The sequence below is a fragment of the Osmerus mordax genome, chromosome 7, assembly GCF_038355195.1.
Source record: "Osmerus mordax isolate fOsmMor3 chromosome 7, fOsmMor3.pri, whole genome shotgun sequence".
NCBI lineage: Eukaryota > Metazoa > Chordata > Actinopteri > Osmeriformes > Osmeridae > Osmerus > Osmerus mordax.
Genome location: NC_090056.1, coordinates 13,854,475 through 13,875,773, shown reverse-complemented (window position 1 = coordinate 13,875,773; position 21,299 = coordinate 13,854,475). Strand labels below are relative to the sequence as shown.

The window sequence follows — 21,299 nt, the reverse complement described above, 5'->3', positions numbered from 1 at the left end:
GTTGTGAATTGTGCTTAAATCCATGATGCCATTTGTCTGGAGTCCACCATCTTTGTTTAAATATAAGCCACTCACTGGGTGGCTAGTGATGTATACTCTACAATATACAGATGAAAAGGCGGCATCTGAAAGACCAAAATGGAGGTGGTCTAACCCTTCTCTTAATTTTAAGCACTCATCTCGGTCTTAGATCATTTCACAAACCAGGGAAAATGGTACCAAGCCATTGATTTCTTTCTGGAGTTATTTTGTATAGGTATATACAGGTATACATGATGTTCCACAGAAGCAGCCCAGAGGTAGATTCGTCGAACCCTACAGCTATGCAAGAAACTATATGTATCTTTAATACCATATAGCCAAATCGGAATATCCTGTGTGAAAATGCAGGCAGTAAATTATTTCAGGTTTGTTTAGGTTCATTGTATTCTGTCGGCTTGCTTCCATATCACACCACAGTATCACTTCCTAATGTTTAGAAGAGTAATATTAAGTTGCCCTTTTTTACTGTATGAATACTGGTCCTGTTAATCAACACACACAATAACGTTGTCTCCCCTATCATAGCCCGGCCCTCACACTCCCACCACCAAAGTGCAGAACTTACAGGAATATGTACAGACTCAAAATAAATATGTTTCATGGAGTGGGTGAGGGAGAGCACTGGGTTCAGGAAAAAGTTCATTGTTAATACATTTTGTACATTGTGACTGACAGGAGTACAGGACACAAAGTGGGAATATTGTTAGTTAGACAAACATGACCGCTTATGAGTGTCTGTGAGTATATTGATAATCATTATGGAAGTCTAGGTTGATATGATTGCGCTTGTAAGACGCAAAAAGCTAGGACATACACTGTGAAACCTGGTATATTTAATCTCAACTTTAATCTTCAATAAATGTTTTGATCAAATGAAGTTGCTTAGGGCCATTTGAGTTGAAGAACTGGATGAGGTGTAGTTTTTCCAGTTCTTCCAACTCGAATGGTTCTAGTTAACTCATTTGATCAAAACATTTTAAGAAATGTAGCTTATCAGGTTTTATAGTGTACAGTAACATAAGGAAGTAGACCTACACTGAAGGGCAAAACATTTTACCATTCAGTCCACATCAAACAATAGTCTATACTATAGTCTTGTGGGTAAAATACTCAAATTCTCAGTGTCTGGGCTGTTCTTTAGATCCCACAGAAATAGAAACATGCATTGCAATTAAAATCAACAACAGAGAAAATGATTATAGTAAAATCTTCCAGTTTTTTTCTCCTTGCAGCAATAGTAAAAGCAAATAGGTTATTGTTTCAGAGTGATTCAAACCAAGCATTCTGTATTAACATTTTACTTCACTTTAAAATCCCTATTATCTTGGCTGAAGAATGGTACAGACTTTGGTCCGAAAATGTGTCTGTGGTGAAAATACTGGTGAAGTGCTGTGAAGATTGACATCAGCACTTTCTGGGGCAACTAAACAAATAAAAAGAAGCAAAGACTCTTTTGGTCGGCTCCTACAAACATATTTGGTCAAATTAATTAGGAGTTTCTTAAAATATCAATATTTTCTGTGGCATGCTATTGAAATTATGTGAATTAAGCAAAAACCCAATAGTTTTATTATAATCTTTAAAATGTATTTTGTAAAAACACGCTTGTAGAACTGCTTCACAACGATACACTGCACATTGTTCATGTTTTTTTTTTTAGGTAAGTTTTGTGATCGTTTCAATAAAAAGTGTGTGCTTGCAACTGGCACATTATTGGTTGTGATACAGTATCTCCACACCCTGTAACTACCATGTAGGACTTGATCATGTAAACTTAGAACATCCTACACAGAGTGACAATGTTATATTACAAAAAACAGGCAGTGGTCCAATAGACAGTAGCTTGTCTGTTAGAGAAAGTGTACTAGAGTTTGGGTGTACTATCTCTTTTTATACAAGGCCCAACTCAACAGAAGCCACACTAATATAATAAATTTAAAACATTTTACCTGCACTGCAAGGATGCATTTGAACAAACTGTTTGACCATAGGGTGAAACACAGTCACTCTACAGCCTTTCCATATACAACTAATCATGTGGTTGAGGAACAATATTGAGAAATATTTTACATTTACATTTAGTCATTTAGCAGACGCTTTTATACAAAGCGACTTACAAGAAAGAGCTAGTTGATGTAGAAATAGTTGATGTAATTATTTTATGTACTGAGAATTAAGAAGAAAATAGGAAGAGCCAGCCCTGATTCTATAGACTTTTGTCTCTTAGCTGAACACCTCCGGCCAAACTCTTTCCTCCATTGGCTCAAAAGCTTTACCCAATCAATGTGTGCACCTCCAAAAACTAGAAATGGATCTGCTTCAGAAACGTTAAATTTTTGCTCGTACCCAGGTGAGGTAAGGAAGGTTAGGAAGAGACGAATCTAATTCAGACTGAGGGAAATAACAGTAGTGACAGACAAGTGACGAGCTCTGAGAAGGTGGTCTAGGCCCCACCGGGAGTCTCGTGCTCAGAATGACCCTCAGCGTGCCTGCGGCTGGTGCGCTTGGTGGGAAGGTTGGGATTGAGCTGCAGCCAGTAAGACTGGCAGTACTGGTTGATGAGGCGGATCTCTGGCTGGGACGAGAACTGTGGGGGGAGTATGTGAGGGGGGGGTGGGGGAGGAGGGGGATGGTGCCGATGCTTGTGAGGATTTGGTGATTCCTCGAAAGGGGGAGCATCAGGGGAAGTGAGGGCCTCTACTATCTCCCTGTCCAGGATGCGGAGCGCCACTCGGGCCACGGTGTGTTTAAAGTTGTTTTCTGTGGCCAGGCAGTGGTACAGCCCACTGTCCGCGTGACTTAGAGACTTCAGCAGAATCCCGTGGCCTGTTTTCAGCACTTCACGATCTCGGTTCAGCTGGACAAGACAACAGTTCTTAGTTCTTAGTTCTTAATATTGCGTGAATTAAGGACAATCAAGATTAAAACGATTTATTAACAGCCAGTCAGGCAGGATGACTGTCAGACAGACCGCATCTTACCAATTTCCTTCTGCCATCTTTCTGGTAGAGCCATTTGACTGTAGCTTGTGGAGATCTGGGTTGGCACTCGAGGAACGTGCTGCTCCCTTCCACCCCAAACTGCACTATTTCACTCAGACGCTTCTCTACTGTGAAAGAGGAACACATGCTACTGTTTATCATAAGGAAATTACCTGCTGGATTAAAGGATCAATTCAGTTTTAAATGCATAGGCCTTTTGGTTAACTCTATATCGTATGAGACCCCACCTACCTTTTGCATTGAACCCTCGACACTGTCTCAAGGGATCTCCATGTTTGATGTCTTGTCTTCTGCTCCGCCTGCCCAACATTATTCAAACTGTTTAGACTGCATTTGGTTTTACTAGCCGTAAGCCACTTACCATTCACCACAATGTTATTTATAAAAGGAGAGGTCTTACCTCTTGGTGGAGGGAGTAAAGGGGGCACAGGTCTCCCCATCCCAGGCACAGTAGGGGTCCCTGGCCAGACAACAGTCAGAACAGGCTTTCCCATAGACCTCACATCTGTGCAGGGACACCTGGGTAAGACCCTTCTCTGATGACACATACAGCTGTTGCTGGGAGTCAAAGAGAAACAAAATGGTCTGTTATAACCATAGATTATACTCATTGTTTAAGTAGCGTGACATATGAGAAAGGGATATATGAGAAAGGGGTCAGAGTTTGTAATGAAGGTGAATTAGAATCTTACCCTTTTGGATGATATCTTCATAGTTTTGATAGCAGCTGGGACCTGCTAGAACAGGAGTTAACAGGAGAGTATTATTTCTGATAAACGCATGTGACCATGACATACAATAGTTATTCAAATTACCCGGAACACCTCCACTTCCTCTAAAGTCAGCTCTTCTGTGGTGCTGGTGTCTTTAGGAAGTACTATCACTTTTTGGACAGTTCCGCGATCTGAAATTAGGGAGAAAGTGAAGGCTAGTTTATTAAATGTGTGCAGGTTGACGTAAAGTAAACATAACCTCATACAAAAACATATGAGGTAATGTTACACTAAAAGAGATATCCTCTCATTCGACATAGACTATGTGAGTACAGGGAACATGGCATATGGATATCTGAAGGGGTGATTATGTCACCTATTTAGTAACAAACCTGTTCCAAGGAACAGCACCTCATATCTCCCATCCACAGCGTCCACCAGGTCGACCACTATGGAGGTAAAGCGGTAGTCCACCCCTGTGCGGACCACCAGGGGGCGCTTGTGAATGGGGTAGACAGAGTGGTACATGAGGGGGTGGGCCCGCACAAAGTTCACTGCGTCGTCAGAGAGCTCTTTGGTGGAGCGAAGACCAGGAGTAAATGTTCCCCCTGGACACTGTGCAGGAGAACAGATAGGAAATACAGGTCACACTTTTTTAAAGGAAGCCTTTCATGATCAAAGTTAAGCTATTATAGTGAACATCTAAAAGTATAATGAATGAGTATAAAATGTTAAGTCCAAAGCATTTAAATGTACAAACCGTTCCAGGTCGAGGGTAAGGGATCTTGCCAGTGTAAGGGGTCCACTGGTAGTTGTGGCCATGCTTGTGGGAGAAGGGGCCGTTGAACACGTTGCGGATGTCAGACATAGAGTAGACACAAACAGCAGAGCCCTTGAACACTGACCTAAAATGGAACAAACAGTCAAATAAATCATGGTGAGGTCTGGCACAATGCAAGAGGAAACTGTAGCTCATTTTAAAAAGACAAAGTGATCATTACCCCGCGGTGGAAAAGATAGCATACACAACAGGATTGCGCTCGTCCTGAGTTGGCTGAATGAATACGTCCCCTGGAAACAGAGAGCAAACAAAAAGCACGCTCAGAAGTACATCCTACTCTACTATGTTCTACTGTTCCCTAGTTTTTCTATTCTGTTTTTCAAGCAAAGGCAGCAAGCAGGTCATTAGAGAAATAGGCCCACAGAGAAATGCTGTAAAGATGTCTCACTCAGCTCGTCGAAATACGTCTCCACACCATCACTACCAATCACTGAGCACACCAACCGAGCCTTCAGGAAGGTGGTCCACTTATTCACCAATGACCTTTGACCCCCATCATCATTCTAAGCAGAAGGGACATACACAGGGACAACATGGAGACCAAGATAATCAGTAGTCCCTTGACTGTAGTATTGTATCGATTCAAGGCCAAGGCACAAGGGGAATCTCCACAACTCGCTGAAGGAGTTAGTGAACGAACAGCACTAACAGATCTAACAGCACATGGAGAGTCTCTTACCAGGCAGACCCGGCCCACCCTGGACAGCACACTTGGGATGCTGCCACCAGCTGCATCCAGGCTCTTCTCCCTGAAGAAGAAGTAGAGCTTGTCATCGTTCTTCTCTGAACTGTCTGGGATCTGCTGGATCTTCACAAAAACTGGTTCTGCAGATCAGAATAGAGAATCATTTAATGAAATATTTCATTACATTTTGTGTGTGTGTGTGTCTGTATGTATGTGTGAAACTGTGATTAGTAAACTCACCATTCAGCCATCTGGAATCATATTGCTCAGTCCTGACAGCTGGTCGATCTCCCAGGGTTCTGAAGATGGCAGGGTCTGTGCCCATGAAATCAACATGGACCCCTGCATACAGGTTCCCATCTGAACAAGTAAGAGAATGACAACATGATTGACGGTGTCGAGCACAGTGAAAATGGCACATACTATTGGACATACGGATAAGCCACTGTTAAGAGGAGGTCTCACTGATAAGAGCAGCAGCATTGGCCTGGCGAGGGTCATATGAGCATTTGCCTTTTCCTGAGTCCACATATCCTGGCACCAGTCTGAAGAGGTACTCCTATACAGAGAGGACATGGGAGACAGATGTTGAGTGGGCAGACATGTTGAGTGAGCGTGTGTGTGTGTCTGTGTTTGGCCATGTACCTCAGCTCTCCATCCTCTGTTAATGAAGGTGCAGATGGGTTTGTAGGCTCCAGTGCCGCAGGTATACAAGTGAGTGCGGTTCCAGGGTTCGATAAGACGCACAAAGTTTGCACACTCTCCCTAATAAAACAATACAGCGCTGTTCTTGAATTGTGTGGAGAAATGAGAAAACCTTAATCAATAAACATGAACTCCCAGGGCACTGTAGGACAGGTGAAGGGTACTCACCTGCCCACCCTTTCCAGTCATTTTGCATTCTCCTTTCCTCTGGGTGGTGGCTGGCCAGTGGATCTAAGAGAAATACCAAAAATCATCATGTTACATCCAGAAGCTTTCATGTGTGCTGAGTGCTATGATAAGGTGTGTGATCTCATACTATAAGAGGCTCCTTGTTGATGTTCTGCATGTCCAGAGCCACCAGGTACTCCCGGCTGCCCAGGTAGAGACGGCCTTGGTCCTGGTCCATGTGCAGGATCCTGTAGTCACTGGTGTTGAAGGAGAAGGAGAAGGGACGTGCCGTCCGTGTCTCCATCAGCTCTGGACCGAGGGACAGACAGGCAGACAGACAGACAGGCAGTCAAACGCAACGTGAAATTCAGGGTTGAAACTACACCTGTGGGTAGAGGTACGAGCTGTTTAGTCAATGTTGTAATGTGGCTTTTCATACAGGGGGGGGCGTCAAAGCCCTATCTGAGTAGCTGAACCAAGCCCAGAGCAGGTGGGAAGATAAAAGATTCTGAAGGATCAATGATTTTAGAACCGAAAGCGGATGTTTCTGTGAAAGGTATAATCAAAGATCTTTGACTGTGTCTCTGGTGTCTGCTGGTCTTCCGAAGGCACAAACACAACAGGGACGAACACTAATATTCCAATGTTTCTTATTGTACCCATCTGAATGATCAGCCATAGTACTTCACTAAGGGCCAGATAATTTCAAGCTTCACATTCATGTGACCTGTAAGAGGTAAGGGGAGGGGGGAAGCAGGCTGACTTTAGCCATAAATCCAGGGTTATGAGGACGTGAGGACAGCCCTGCCCTCTCAGTGTATTGGGCGGGTGCTGGTTTGGTGATGCGGAGGGACTGGAGTAGCAGTCACACAGACCAAAACTATAAATTACTTACATTAACCTCATACCAGCACTACTTTGATCTCAGGATATATCATTGCACCCATCTCCCTCCCAAATGCTAACCTGTCTGGGATCAATCCGAAACTTGAAATAAATAAAAATAGCTTTAGCCATGGTGGTGAGAAGGTCACATTCATACTCTGGGCAGCGTTCTGGGGGGTTTTGACAATGTTTAATATGGGAAGGTGCTTATTTCATATAAACATTTATGGGATTTATTATATATATAGTAGTATGCAGTCTTTGAAGTGAACATTCATATATCTGTGTCAGCTTATGTCTCAATCAGTCATCTCATACATGTGCAGAAGTGCAACCATAGGTTACAGTCAAGGCATACCATTCTGTGTGTGTGTGTGTTAACGTACACATGTGAACTGTATGTGGGGTGCATGCGAATGCAGGTGTTTGCATGTGTGTCGGAGCAAGGGGCAGAATGTGTTTGCTGCTGTTATCTGTGGCTCTAACTAGGTGTGGAAGTGTGGTCGTCTGTCTGTCTCTCCAGCAGCTGTGTGGGTGATCCACAAATAATCCATAGAATTCTGGACGTCACCGTTCTGTGGAGCGCCTGGGATTCCACACGCTTGCTGTGTGTAGGAAGGATGGCGGGGGAATGGTTCTATTCTCAGGACTCCTCTCATCCCATTCCAAGTGGCTTTATCATGAAAATCCACTATCTTTGGGCAGGGGTTGGATAGAGGGGAGGGCACTTTGAAAAGGGGCACACCTGCCTGGTGACATGTCAGGTCATATGTGCCACTATGACTGTTTGTGTGTGTGGGAATGGCCAGCCACAGACAGAAATAGCCTAGAAATATCCCTGAGGTACATTGAAGCCTACATCTGAGTCTCAAATACATTCTCTAATTATATATAGATTGCTGACAGCATAAATTCAATTCAGTGTGGTGTTGGTCACTGGTCGTTGGTCTTATTTTGCGTAATAGAAAGATTGGTAAGATGTAAGCAGCTTTGACCTGTTGCTCTCTGTTCGTCATCAAATTAGCTTCTTCCGGCTATAGACAAACAATAAGGTGTGAAGTATGTGTCGTGAGCAGCTTCAAAGACAAAAGGCAGTTGTGTTGATTCCTGCTTAAGCGCTGTGTCCTCAACCTCTCGTCCCCCTCTTGTCCCCCTCTCGTCCCCCTCTCGTCCCCCTCTGTCACTATGGGGCGACCTCAATGCCTCTCTGCATTAACTATTATCACAGGATGCCACAACGCTACTTCCTAGCTGGAGAGGAGCTCACATAAATATCTAGAAAAATCTTGCAAGCAAAGAACAAATAGTCAGCTTTGCATGATTCTCCCATTGGAAACCTGTCATTGTTTTTATTCATAAATAGTACTTTGCTTTCAGTAAAGAGCCAGAACTATACACACGGTTAAAGAAAGCACAGAGGACAAAAGCTTGCAGCAGTACTGTTAGAAGTTGTTTACTGAAGTACTGTTATTATTACTGAGTGGAATTATATGTCAGGCAATATACTGAATCAATGCAGAAGTATGAAGGTAAAAACAACCAAAGCTCTCTGTCTTCTTCCTGCCTTCATGTTATAGAACCAGAGTCAAAAGAGAGGATTTGGGTAGTCTATTAACAGTGGAATCTGGTTTTGTTTGCCAGTTGGCTGTGGCTCTTATGGATATATGGCTGTGTGTGAGTCAGTGCGTGCCAGGGCCAAAAGAACTGCCAGATAGACTTGTAATAGGATTTATTAGTAAGGCACAAACAGTCACATTTTCCACTCAACTCAGAAGCTGGAATATAAACCCTACCGTTTCTCTACTTAGTATGGACAGAAAACGAAGAAGAATATATATATATGAGATCAATGTGATTGGTCAAAGAAGTAAAGACAGTGGTGAAAATGACGGAGGATAGAAGTTACATCTGTAAGCTAAAGGATGGGTCGACCAGGCAGATCCTTCTTCATGGTCTAAACAGGATGCTGTCTGGGTTGACCTGTGGGCCAAGTAAAGCTGTCTATGTTCCCAAGTGGCCAGTTTGAACAGCTTGTTTTATTCCTCTGTGGACTTTGGGATCATCCTTAAATGACACAAGGGAATATTTTGTAATAATGAGTCTTTCTAATCTAGACTGCTTATGAAATCCAGCACTCTTGGTCCTCAAAGTTGATAAATGTACATTAGTTCTTTTCAGAATTCTTTTGGATTGTCTCTTGAAACTGTTTCTGTTCTAAGATGAAACTATCAACTACCAGACTTAGTAGAAGTTCTGCCAGTTTTAGTAATAGCAAGTGTCAATGTTTATCAGCAAAGATGTCGCCACATGTCAAGGCAGAATGAACCAGCGCAAACGTGGCAGAAGTGTCTTCAGTGTTAAGCATTCGGCACTTCTTGGCGATCAGGACACCTCAAAGTGAATGAAAATAGATAAATTAAAAATAAATTGAGCTATTTTCATTTGCATATCCTGTCTAGGCCCTGTAATGAACTTGACCAAATCTGCAACACCCAGCAGTGTATAACAGACATTCTCCCACTGCTCCTTTTGTCTTGAACACAAGAGTTACTTTGGGCTGAATTACGTAATGGATCGTAGCCAAGTACTGGCAGGTAGCCAGGTCTCCAACTCTATGAGAAAGAGATGACCACTGCCACAAGGGTTCTCACAGTCTGACTTTTTAGTTAGCCAGGCAGGTCAAGTTTACTTATTTGAGCAGGATATTTCTAACATTCACAAGGGAAAGAAGTGTGATCAAGTAGTGCCTGGCTCTCAGTCCTGCTGAACTGTCGATTGGCCTTCTGTCATCACCATTCCATTGGTCATAATGAAATGATATGGCCCACATACAGGATTACTCATCAGGAAAACTCATCAAAGTTTTGGATGGTTACAATTACAAGATATAAGTTATAAAGTGATATTACTGGATGCTGAATATAAAAAACAATGGCTGTGAAGTGCTCAAGAATAAAGGGACTCCTTGTTTTGGCAGTTTAAAGGCTTGATGGCTCTTAGAGTGGAAACCAATTCCTGGTGGCACAAAAAGTCATGGTCTATGTTTGACCAAGAGGGAACAATTTAAACAAACGAAGAAGCCAAAATCATTGTGGTTTTACAGTGCTATAGTGGTAAACACTAGATACAGCAGAGAAGGTCATATGGAAAGAAACTACGCATTTCAGAAGTCAGAGTAAAATTACACTTCACCTAGCATCAGTCATTAGAAGCCTTTTGATGCCATTTATTCAAATATTCTGTCATCCGCACCTGTAATATTGGGTTTCACAAAGGTAATGAATGGTGATGATGACACTGTTTCTGCTACAAATAGTAATATGAGTGAATCAGTATGAACTACATGAACAGGCAGTGTCTATCTGGGCAGCTGTCTGGGACGAGATGACAGGACCCGCGCCACATAACACACGTGTCTGTCTAGCATATTGGAGCAGGTTGTTGGAGCACAGCCCATGCGTTCTTTGAGGGGCTTCCCTGTGCGTTTGCTGAGGTAAACACAGCAACCAAAGCAAGCTATTTATACCGTGGTAACACCAATGCCCTATCCTGTTTCTCAGAAGAGGAATCTGTTCCTCTGTCACCTACGCACACAATAACCCAGAACAGCCCCCCCCCTGTCACCTCTCTGTCTCTCTATTTCACTGTCTCTTTTCGTCACTGTCTACACCCTCCTCTCTTTCTTCTAACCCAACACACCCAGACACATCATTTGTGTCTGCCTCTTGGCATTTCCTTCCATTCTATTCTCTCAGTCTGTCTCTTTCTCTGTTTTCCTCAGCCCTTCATTACCCATCCCTCCATTCTCTGTCATTTTAGTATTCCATGCAGAGCTCAGACCTCCTGAGACCAGAGTGACACCACAGGAACACTAGGCTCTGGCAATGTGCCAAGTGCTGTGATGTTGCCCCCTGTGGAGAGGGTGGGAATGTATGTCTCTTTGTCTAGATGTGTGTGTGTGTGAGAGAAAGAGAGATACAGAAAGAGAGAGTGAGACTTGGAGAGAGATGGAAAGAGACAGAGAAAGAGAGAGAGAGAGAGAGAGAGAGAGAGAGAGAGAGAGAGAGAGAGAGAGAGAGATGCAGGCACAACCTGACAAATATTTTCGAAACATTAGTCACACTCCTGCACACAAACACTCGCATACAGTGTACAGTGCATAGTTACACCATGGATGTGTGTGCAAACACCAAATAGCATTTGTTTGTAATACCGTTTCATGTGGTTTTATAAAAAAAAAAATATATATATTTTTCTTGGTGATTTAACCCAGCAATGGAAAGCAATTCAGCTTTTTTAAGATTATCAGTTTACTATACAATATGTGGCTAATGTGTGGCATTTTCGGAACGATTTAATAAGTGACTCAATTGATTGTAACTCTTTATATATAGAATAGCCAAGACATTACCTGTCTAAGAAACAATTATTGAAAACAAAATATTGCTCACCTTTGTAAGACAGATGGACTCTCGGGGCAGAGCGAGTGTTGGCATGGCAACTGAAGACACAACAACCCAAGAAAAAGAGGAGGAGGGTTTGGGTGGTCTCCATAGCAAAAACAGCAGAGTAAACCTTTGGATTCCTACAAAATGAAAATGGAGAAGTTTAAAATGCAACATTGTTTTTGCTAAAAATGCAACTTCCCAATCAACATGATTCATAGAAAAAAACATAGTTTTATATGTTTACATGAAAATAGAACAAGGCGTTAAAAGAAATACTGGCTGACGGAGAGTACTGCATTCAATCTCTATGAAGTCTTGACCCTGATAATAATCTGTTAGCAGGTCAGTGAGCACTGCAGCTTTCTTTGTCCAAACTGGAGTTAAGAGTAAAAGGACCTCATTAGGTTGGGAATGTTTACTTCAGTATATTATTACCATGTCAATAGCTGCAACTCTGACAACAGAACACCACTGAATAGCAGTATCACCAAATGCTATTTTTGAACACCATCTAAGTCATTGTTGTACAGAACGGTGTCTATTCACTGCACTTGGAAGTTAGAACTCCTCTACCCTAACCAATGAACAACAAGCTTTACATTTTGAGTAATGTAAAGGTTTTGTAATTGAGTATTTGCACTAAAGCTTAGTAGTTGGATTGAGAATGCAAGGTTTCTGTATTCTGACCCATGAACACTGTCACTTTGACAGTCTCTGATGAAAATATACTGTGTGAGTGGGACAACTAAGACTTATCCCAGTGACACGTTCCAGAGAAGATTAGCAAAATATGCACTTCAAGACTGAGTTCTTATAAACCACTGCCAAATCCTGCCTGCTGATACAAATCCCTGTCACATTGTCTTGCTTTAAATCTTAAACTTGAAAAAAAGAGTGTCTAAAGTATCTCACACACTGCCTGCGGGTAACTAAATCTAATGTAAATCAGGTCTGTTTAAATGAAAGTAATCCAGTAATAGATCCTATGAGGGGTAATCTTCATAAGGGGAATATAAATACTCAATGTTGGTCCTCAATGTATTCTCTGTTTTTGCAAGACCTTGTGTTAAGTGTCTTTCTAAGCTAACATGACATTACAAATACATACACAGTGGAAGAACTAAGAGAAACCTTGTCCACTTTAATTGAAGGAATTTCTCTTATTAGTGAACTCAAAAAATAATAACTTACAGAATCCTGTATAGCTTTAGATACACAAAATAGAAAAGGGAGGAACATTTGAGCCACACTTTACATTAAAAGTGCATTAACTACCAAGTAACTACATAGCAATCCATATAGTAAAACATTGTAGGTACATAGGAATTGCTATGTAAAGAAATGGTATTAAGTGTTAGCAACATAGGTGTTTAAACAAGAGTAATAAGGCCCAGTGTGAGGGAGGGGAGTAGGAGTTAGTGGCTGTTGTAAAAGGTCAGTCAATAGATCAATGATAATATACACTTACCCCTTGAAAGCTCCATCTCCCCCATTTAAAATTTCAAATGTGTGATAACTTGTACTGCTGAACAATAATGAAGTGTTCCTCCCAAAGCAGTTCCTATGTAACCACAATTGTTAAGTACTACTTTCTAGTGACATGGTAGTTAATGCAATCTTAATATAAAGTGTTCCCATCGTTTTGCATACAGCACAAGTTCATGTCAGGTATGATCTTGTAATTTGTAATTAGGTTGTGACTAAAATAGCCTGGCCTGTATTGTGAATAATGTTAGCGACTATGGATGACTTATTCATCAGCATTCTCCACCGTCTGTTGCTTCTGTAGGCTCTGGAGGTTGGCTGCTTTTGAACATGACACTCTGTCAAGCCTTGTCATTCTCAGAGTGACAAAACACAGTCAGCAAACATGATCAGCCAGCAGTGCCATAGGGCTTACAGGAACCTTTAAGACATTTAAAACTGTTTTATTTCAGGGCTATCGCTGTGCTTTTATGCATAGTTTCTTATTAACATCTGTAGAAATGTGTTACGTAATATGATAAAAAATATTTTAAAAAGTTGTCTGGTGTTGCATGCATGAATCTTTCGTACATGAGTTTACGTGACAGGGTGGGTTAGGGTTGAGTTTGCACATAGCATGAAGCCTAGCTTCTACCCTACAGGTGACGAGAGCATGTTATCAGCCCTGAGAGAGCTTTCATTTGAAAAAAGAAACTCCACCTGCACATTCAAGATGGAGGGATGGGCCTCGGTAGAGCTAGCAGATCCCAGCCTCAGATAGCTTTGTGCAGGATTAATTATGAGAGCCAACATGGATGTTAAGATTCTTGGTGACATTCTTAGAAACTGTTAAAGAAAACGAACAAGGACAAAAAGTTTGGAGATAACATTGCTATTTAGTCATTTAAGTCAAGATTATTTTGGTGGTTTTAAAGCAAGCAAAAGAGTGAGGTTCCATAACATTTAGGTACCATTTAAGTGTTTTAAAATGTGTAAATTCTCTGTACATATTACCTTGTAATAACAAGGTTTTATGCTTTGATCCAAGAGCATGTTTTACAGGCATAAGGGCCTAGGCTTCCTCTGTGTGTCTAAGCACAAAACAGGAGAGAAGGGCAGTGAAAAGAGGCAAAGTAAAGCAAGCCTGTGAGAGTGGACTTGAAACATGAGAAGATAAAGATGTGAAAGAGGAATGAAGCATGACAAGTGAGACACAAAACATGTTGGAGATAAATACATCACACAAGAGGCTATATTTTCACGTTTGAGTCATTAATTTGGAATTTGCTCACACTAGATACATGAAAAAAAATTGCTAACCCAACCTCCTCTTTCTACTCCCCTGCCAAGTGTGAGCTAAAAGGAAAAAAAAGATACAAAGTTTAGTAATGGAGTTTCAGACCCTATTTTGGGCTGAGGCATCCTTAATTCTCCTCAAATGGAAATTTCATTTCCATGAGAAGCACAACTGCTAGCAGTGGCATACAAAGTCCACTGCATGGCTGAAGGAATACGTCATGTAAAAAAGAAAGAAAAAACAGAGGTTTAACCTATGATTTGGCCACTTTCAAACTAGAATGGACAGTTCCAGCTAGAGGGAACATCCTAGTAGACAACTAAGTACAAGCTGTGCACATGATGTCACCGAGTCTCTCTAGTGGTCACACATGGTTGTTTAATGAGCTGCCAACTGACCCACGGATACAGGTTTACAGGCATTATGTGGGAGGTTCACAGCTGTATTTCAAGGGTCAGTTCCAAATGACAAACAATTCACTTCAGAACTCCAGACAGGGGTGGTCCTACCAATACGGACCTTAGTTGAGTTGAGGAATGTGCTACCCCACAATAGGACACCAACAAAAGAGCACCTCATAGGATCTTTCAAGTGGAATGTAAAGACAGAGCTGTGACAACACATGGTGGTACAGCAACCAAGATTATACCCACTATGCCTATATTCACTGACTATTCACTATACCTCTACCTATGTTCGCTCAGTATTCACAATACCTATACCTTTGTTAATTAATTAGAGCCATATGCATGTAGTTGTTCTTGTGCTTAGTTCTTTGCTAACACACGTGATTTATGTGGCATTACAACAGTTCAGACATATCTAATCCTTTCTGTAGCAGGTCTACCAACCAGGGTTGGATATGGCTGCTGAAAACATTTCAGCATGCCACCGCACACACTCACTCCCGACAACCCACTTCTCATCTCACACTACAATCAGAGTCATTATGATGGTGTGGAAAGAGCATTGCGCTGCACCCTAGAGAGAACATGTCAGAGCCTGAAAGCCCATGGTAGCAGAGAACACTTTTAACAACACTGATCTCCTATCAGAATAAAAACAGCTGTTACTAATGCAATAATGCTCCGCCTTAACATGCACATTGTGTATTCCCTGTAACAAACTATGTAAAGCCATGAGTGAAGGCAGAGCTTGGATACTAGGCAAAGTGGAGTCACTTACAAAGAATCAAGTAAACAAATATTTAACAAACCAAGTTCATCAGAGGTGACACTAAGACTACATGCCTATTCAATGTAAGCTCAAACAAGCAAGGCAATATTTGCTCAACACTTCATGGTTTTGTGTGATTGAAGAGGTTGATAGTTTCCCTTTCATCATTGATACAGTATAAATCCTTCCACGTTTAGCATGTCTGTGGGAGGTTCACATATTGTACACGGTGACAGAGCTTACATTGCTTTTCCTAAATACATTTTCCTGGTGGTAGTCTTTACATGAAAGTAAGAATAAAGTAAGTGTCAGTAAGTGGGTTAAAAGGCTGTTTAGAGTTTTAGAGTGCAGTCTAAAAGCTGGTTGAAGTGACACATTGCCTATATGGTTTTCTAGGACACATGGACACAAGGGAAATGGAAGAAGGTACCCACAAGAGGCTACCATCTCTTGAGTATATTGCCATATAGAGTAGCTTCATGGATATTATATCTCACTTGGGAGGTACTGGAGAGACAATAAGTGATGGCAGATTTTTGAGTACCTGTCTTTTGTGCATCAACAAGATTAAGTTAAAAGCCACTGAAAACTGCAGCTAAGAGCAGCATAAGTAGCACATATGTTAAATTATTTAGATATGCTGTAGCCAAACATGCTAAATACAGAAATATATTAATGTTAGTTCAGTGAAATCACTTTCGATGCCTTGCCCTGATGGATATATCAAACTCTTATATGCAGTTGTCCATATGAATCCAAACTTGTTATGTACAGTATTGACATCCTATACCTTCAACACCTGAAATCCTTCATTCAGTCTCAACCTTAGACCATGGATGTTTCCCGAAACAACTTACAAGCTGTTGGTATAATGAAAGGTCTAATAAAAGGTTTACCACTCATCTTTCAGTAAGCATCGGCCAAGCAAAATGTTTCGTTTTGAATGTGCTTTCAAGGATACCTAATTTATAAGTCGTTAATCAATGGCTGTTGGTGGATTTTTTGTGCTTGGCAGGCGATTAGTTCCTGATGTGTGGCCCAGAGGCCATCACATCCAGTTCTCCACACAGGGTGGTCAGAGGACAGGGCTGTCAACGTGAGAGCTCATTAGCACTGTCCCTTGGAAAGCAAGCTGCCACAGGCTTGGAGCACAGCCCCATGAGGGAAGGCAAGCTCAAGCCAGGGACAATGGGGGTCATGTTTCCACTTTGTCTCCAGAAAAAGAAATAATTATTTACAATAGCCTAGCCCCTTCTGTGGCAACACTGGGTCAGGTTTTTCTGAGCTTGCAACACAATCGCCTATATGGATCATATGATCATAAAGTCAGGTTGTTTCCCTGTGAAACAAATGAAACTTTTACTCACACAATCCAGTCGGTACTAACTAGCTATTTATCTGTGCCACATACCTACAGAGTGACTGATCTGTGACTCCATGCCTTCCTTCTCCTCTCTATTTTCATATCAGCACGTGTCAACACCTATTTAATTCTGTGGAGAGTACAGCATGTCTCTTCCTTCCAGCTCAGGGGACAAATGCTTGGCCAGTCAAAATGCCCCCCACTGCAACAGGCAATCCTTCATTCACAGATGTATATGTCTTTAGTCCATCTGCGCACACATCTTTGCACCAGTTATAACCTGTCCATTGTTTTTTTAATTTTTTTTTTAATTTAAGCTTCATCTATTGAGAGAGATTGAGAGAGAGACAGGAAAGCAGGGAGAGAGAGAGAAGACACTCAATAAATGTCTAAGGCCAGAGTCGACCTGGCCTTAGCGATACACCCTCTTACCCGTTGAGCCACTAGGTGTGCGTGTGATTTTTTGGGTGCAAGTCTTGAGACACGTTTCATTGTTCTTCAAAGATAAAAGTTTCTTTAGACCTTTATAATATTTCTCCTAATTCAGGGTAAGTCATGCCATGTCTTCCTCTACTTCGTCAGTGCAAAACACCTAAAACTCTGGTTCCATTTTAAAACCTACATTGAGGGCCAGATACTGTGTTTGAGGAGAGGGTCTACAGAGGGTCCTTGCCCACAAGCCGTTGTAACATGCTTGCCTTTACTTTAGTCTTAAGGGTCCAATGTTTAATCCAGTGTTTAAGTGGTGAACTTTGGAATCGTTCATAAAGCTTCTGCGCCCCTAAATACTGGATTTGCCACCGCTCTTCAAAGCCTGCTAAGCCTCTGCCATCTTGTCTGCTGTACTTTGAAGTTGCACATATCCGTGACCGTGATCATTCCTCCTCGCTGTAACTCCACAACAGCAGTGTTACCAGAAAAAAAGGGGGTTACATCTAGAGATACACAAGTGATAAAAGTGTGAATATGACCAATTTAATTTATCATATATGAACTGGAAATCTTTTCATTTTGAAGAAAGATCAACAAATATATATGCTAAAACCCATGAAAAATTGTATTGATGAAGAACAACATGACAACAGTCATGTCGTTTTAACCACAATAAACTGGCAATCTGATTTTCCTTCAGCACCACAAAAGATAAAACAACCCCCAAAGATAGGTGTGGTGTTATTAGAATACCTTGACTTTTTCCCCTCTCTTCCTTAAGTGACAGGGGGGTCAATTGTTATTGTTCTGCATGATGATAAATGATCTCAATAACTTTATAATTTCAGTTTTTATTCTGTAAAAGGACTACATGAATGAATAAATAGCCTCTTTGATGCATTTACATCAATGTTCACTAATGTGCACTGTCCTTGTTAAACAAACCACTAAATACAGATAAACGGGGACAAGGATGGGCTCTCCCTTGTGACAGCACAAAGTGGGAATTTGACGTCAGTCTGCATTCATGCAATCCATCAAGGCCCTCCAAACCCCATCCTGTCTCTGTTTGTAATCCTGCTCCCGAGCTCAATCCCTTAAAGCGGAGTTCCTGTGTGCTGTAATGGTACAAAATGAGTGAGGGTGCATTAGTGGGCTATTTTACAGAGAGGGAAGAGGCGAGAAAGATCGACCAACAGCTTTTCTCACCCTGCCATCACATTCCAACACCTGTTTCGTGGGGGCTTTTGCTCTTTTCATTTACACCAGGGGTGGGGAACCTTTTTTTCTGCCAAGGGCCATTTGGATATTTATAAAATAATTCGGGGGCCGTACAGAATTATCAACTGAAAAATGTGCCTGCTATATTTGGTCAAACATTTAATTAACTCACCCCTAATGTGATGGCTGGAACTGATTCTCTTTGGTGAGGTTTGTGATGTTAGCTGGCACGGATGCAGCCTGCTTTGACTAGGGGTGCATCGAACATTTCTTGGGGGGTACATGATTACGGAAAGTGATCGTATAATTTTTTATATTGCTACCATTTTTGAGACTGCTTATCGATCAGAGTGTTAATCAGGCGGGGAGCCATACGTTTTAAACATTCCAAACCAACAAAGTATTCTGGGTGTGATTTGCTAGAAAGGAATTCCACACTTAATGCGAGCGCGGAGAGCGCGCAAGCGATTTTTTTGGTACATAGGTACACAACGCTGCGCGCCTCCACGGTCCTCTTCCACATATTAAAATAGTGCTGCTGCCAACGAATAATGCACCTCATAATATGGTTCCTGCAGTGCCATGGCGGGCCGGACCAAATGATTTCGCGGGCCGCATATGGGCCGGACGTTCCCTACCCCTGATTTACAAAATAAATAGAGGATTCCTTTGCAATTACCAGACCCTTCCTTCCCCTTCTATTTATTGGGTGTGCTCAAGCCTTCGGCGAGAGCACATATATATTATTATTATTATTCTTTTTGCCCCCCTAAAACTCAGTCAATATTTGGCCTACATAGACAACCTAGGTGTCAAAAGTTTCGTCTTGGTAGCGATTGAGTTGCTTCTATTGGGATTTACGTTATGGTTCAGGCTCAAGTTACGTTTTTGTGGTGAAAAGTGAAGCTAACGGTGGCTAATATGCTAGCCACAGTCACTGACGTTACTAACGTCACTACGTCACTAACGTCACGAAAACACGCGTGACTACCTGTAGTGAACAATATTAGCTGATATTATTAAGGAAGTAGGCCCACATCTACTTTCGGAAACGGTAGTCTATTTCACTGAGGCATTAGCATGACATTAACCTCTGTTACCCGGGCAACACATACTACAGTGGTCTATGATGCATCTGTTTTCAATCATTAAAATAAACATTCCTCACAAATACATTTTCGTTGTAGGATTTATTATGACATTACATTACAAGTAAACGATTTGTTGGTGAAATTATCATTACCTGTGGTTTCAAACCAGTGTAGCTCACTGCAACGCTGTAGCCTACGCGAGGCACACTACAAAAACATCTACACAGCTGTTTAGGAAGTCAAACGGCGACAGAAAATGTTTGGCACTCCACTTACTTAAATCAAAAGTCTTTCAATAGGTGAAACTATCTGACTACTAACCTGAACTTCATTGCCACAGCCTAAACTTTGTCAATATGTTCATGAAAATAATTAATTTCAGCCTAAACCGTACAACGGAACGTTAAATCGAATTCAACCAACGCAATCGCTACCAAGACGAACACAGCAGTAGTCTAGTACTGTACTGTAGTAGACTTTACCGGGGCAGCTTCTCCACACAGGGCTATATCGCATTTTGCGTTGTTACTGACAATGATCGCTACCAGTGAGCTTTTTATGAATGAGCGATTTTCCACTAAATAAATGTCAAGCTTATTTACGTTTTTGGGGGCATATTTTCAGTTAGCAGATGGTACTGTTTGAATCGCGATTCAATCTTCTACTGCCGGTAACGTCATAGAATAATCTTCAAAGGGGGTTCTTTATTAATGAATGAATGCAATATGAGTAGGCTAAATGCCTTAAAATATCACGATAAGGGAAAAAATTAAAAGGACGTTTACGTCATAGAGATTAGGTCAATTTTTACACCGGTCTGCCAAATGTATTCGTTTTGATTCAACGATGAGGATGCCTTTTGCAGGGGAAATGAGAAGATCTATTTCATTCTACACTTCACTCGTATTTTCAGTTGTAAATGAGCAGCAAAAAAAAAATGCTTTTAAATATATGTAATCTTTATAAATAATAAGTAGGCCCTATGCATTTTTATATAAAATATACAGACCCCTGTGCAACCGACGCAAGCAAGCACACCCTACAATTTCCCCAGAAATTGTACCCTCTCTAGTTCCCAACAGCTGTTTTCCAGTATTAGTCCTGACAGAACACAAGTCTAAGTTGATTATGTATTTCTTATCTTTTTCAAATATGTACTTGATTGTATCTGACCGATGCCCAGGTTACTAACCGTGTTGTCTTTGATAGACACAGTCATGACTGTAACAAGAAGCACGTTGGTGGTCACTGACATGATGTCATACTTAATGACAATGGCAATTATAGTATACCATCACCTGACTGTGTTATCTTATAAAGTGAATGACACATTTTATGGCAGTACATCCTTTTGATTATTTTAAGGTAAGCAGCTTTGTTGTAATTCTACGTCACATCTCTGGATTTTGATCAAAGTATGTTATCGATGGCTGAATACACATAAAACTACAACAACCATAACCAGTACAAACTGTGTAAATCATCTGGAGACTAAGTGGCCTGTTTTAGAACTGTAAAACAGAGGGCATAGACCAAGACAATTTAAAAGACATTCCTTCTGGACACAACCTTCTATTGTCCACATCTTCACACTATATGATGAATGTGGAGCATAGTGGGCTGTTCAGAATGTTCCTCTTTCATTATACAGTGGAATACAGTAACAGGCCACCTCCATGTCTGTCTGAAAAAGACTGGCTTTACCTCTGGCAGGGGTCCAAGAATCTTCAGTATGGAGGCTTAATACCCCGCGGGCTGACAGCTGC

The 21,299-nt window shown here is 41.4% G+C and overlaps 1 protein-coding gene across 1 annotated transcript; it reads right to left on the bottom strand.

The window, feature by feature from the left end:
- Window positions 1-1,568: 1,568 nt before the first annotated feature.
- On the bottom strand, window positions 1,569-21,299 carry sema3gb (sema domain, immunoglobulin domain (Ig), short basic domain, secreted, (semaphorin) 3Gb). The gene is made up of 18 exons (XM_067240881.1): window positions 21,238-21,299; window positions 11,493-11,626; window positions 6,305-6,465; window positions 6,157-6,219; window positions 5,929-6,048; window positions 5,749-5,842; window positions 5,524-5,643; window positions 5,278-5,423; window positions 4,987-5,101; window positions 4,759-4,828; window positions 4,518-4,662; window positions 4,150-4,372; window positions 3,860-3,948; window positions 3,737-3,778; window positions 3,445-3,602; window positions 3,276-3,343; window positions 3,014-3,151; window positions 1,569-2,889 (listed from the first exon to the last, which is right to left on the bottom strand). The coding sequence occupies exons 2-18, from the start codon at window positions 11,593-11,595 to the stop codon at window positions 2,486-2,488; spliced, it is 2,259 nt and encodes a 752-aa protein (XP_067096982.1). The 5' UTR covers window positions 11,596-11,626; window positions 21,238-21,299; the 3' UTR covers window positions 1,569-2,485.

Excerpts from the sequence above, each read along its gene's own strand:
- sema3gb (XM_067240881.1), bottom strand. The coding sequence starts at position 11,595 with ATGGAGACCACCCAAACCCTCCTCCTCTTTTTCTTGGGTTGTTGTGTC. Across the intron at positions 4,663-4,758 it reads GCTATCTTTTCCACCGCGGG|GTCAGTGTTCAAGGGCTCTG; the intron begins GTAATGATCACT and ends GTTCCATTTTAG. Across the intron at positions 2,890-3,013 it reads AAGGAAATTGGTAAGATGCG|ATCGTGAAGTGCTGAAAACA; the intron begins GTCTGTCTGACA and ends AGCTGAACCGAG.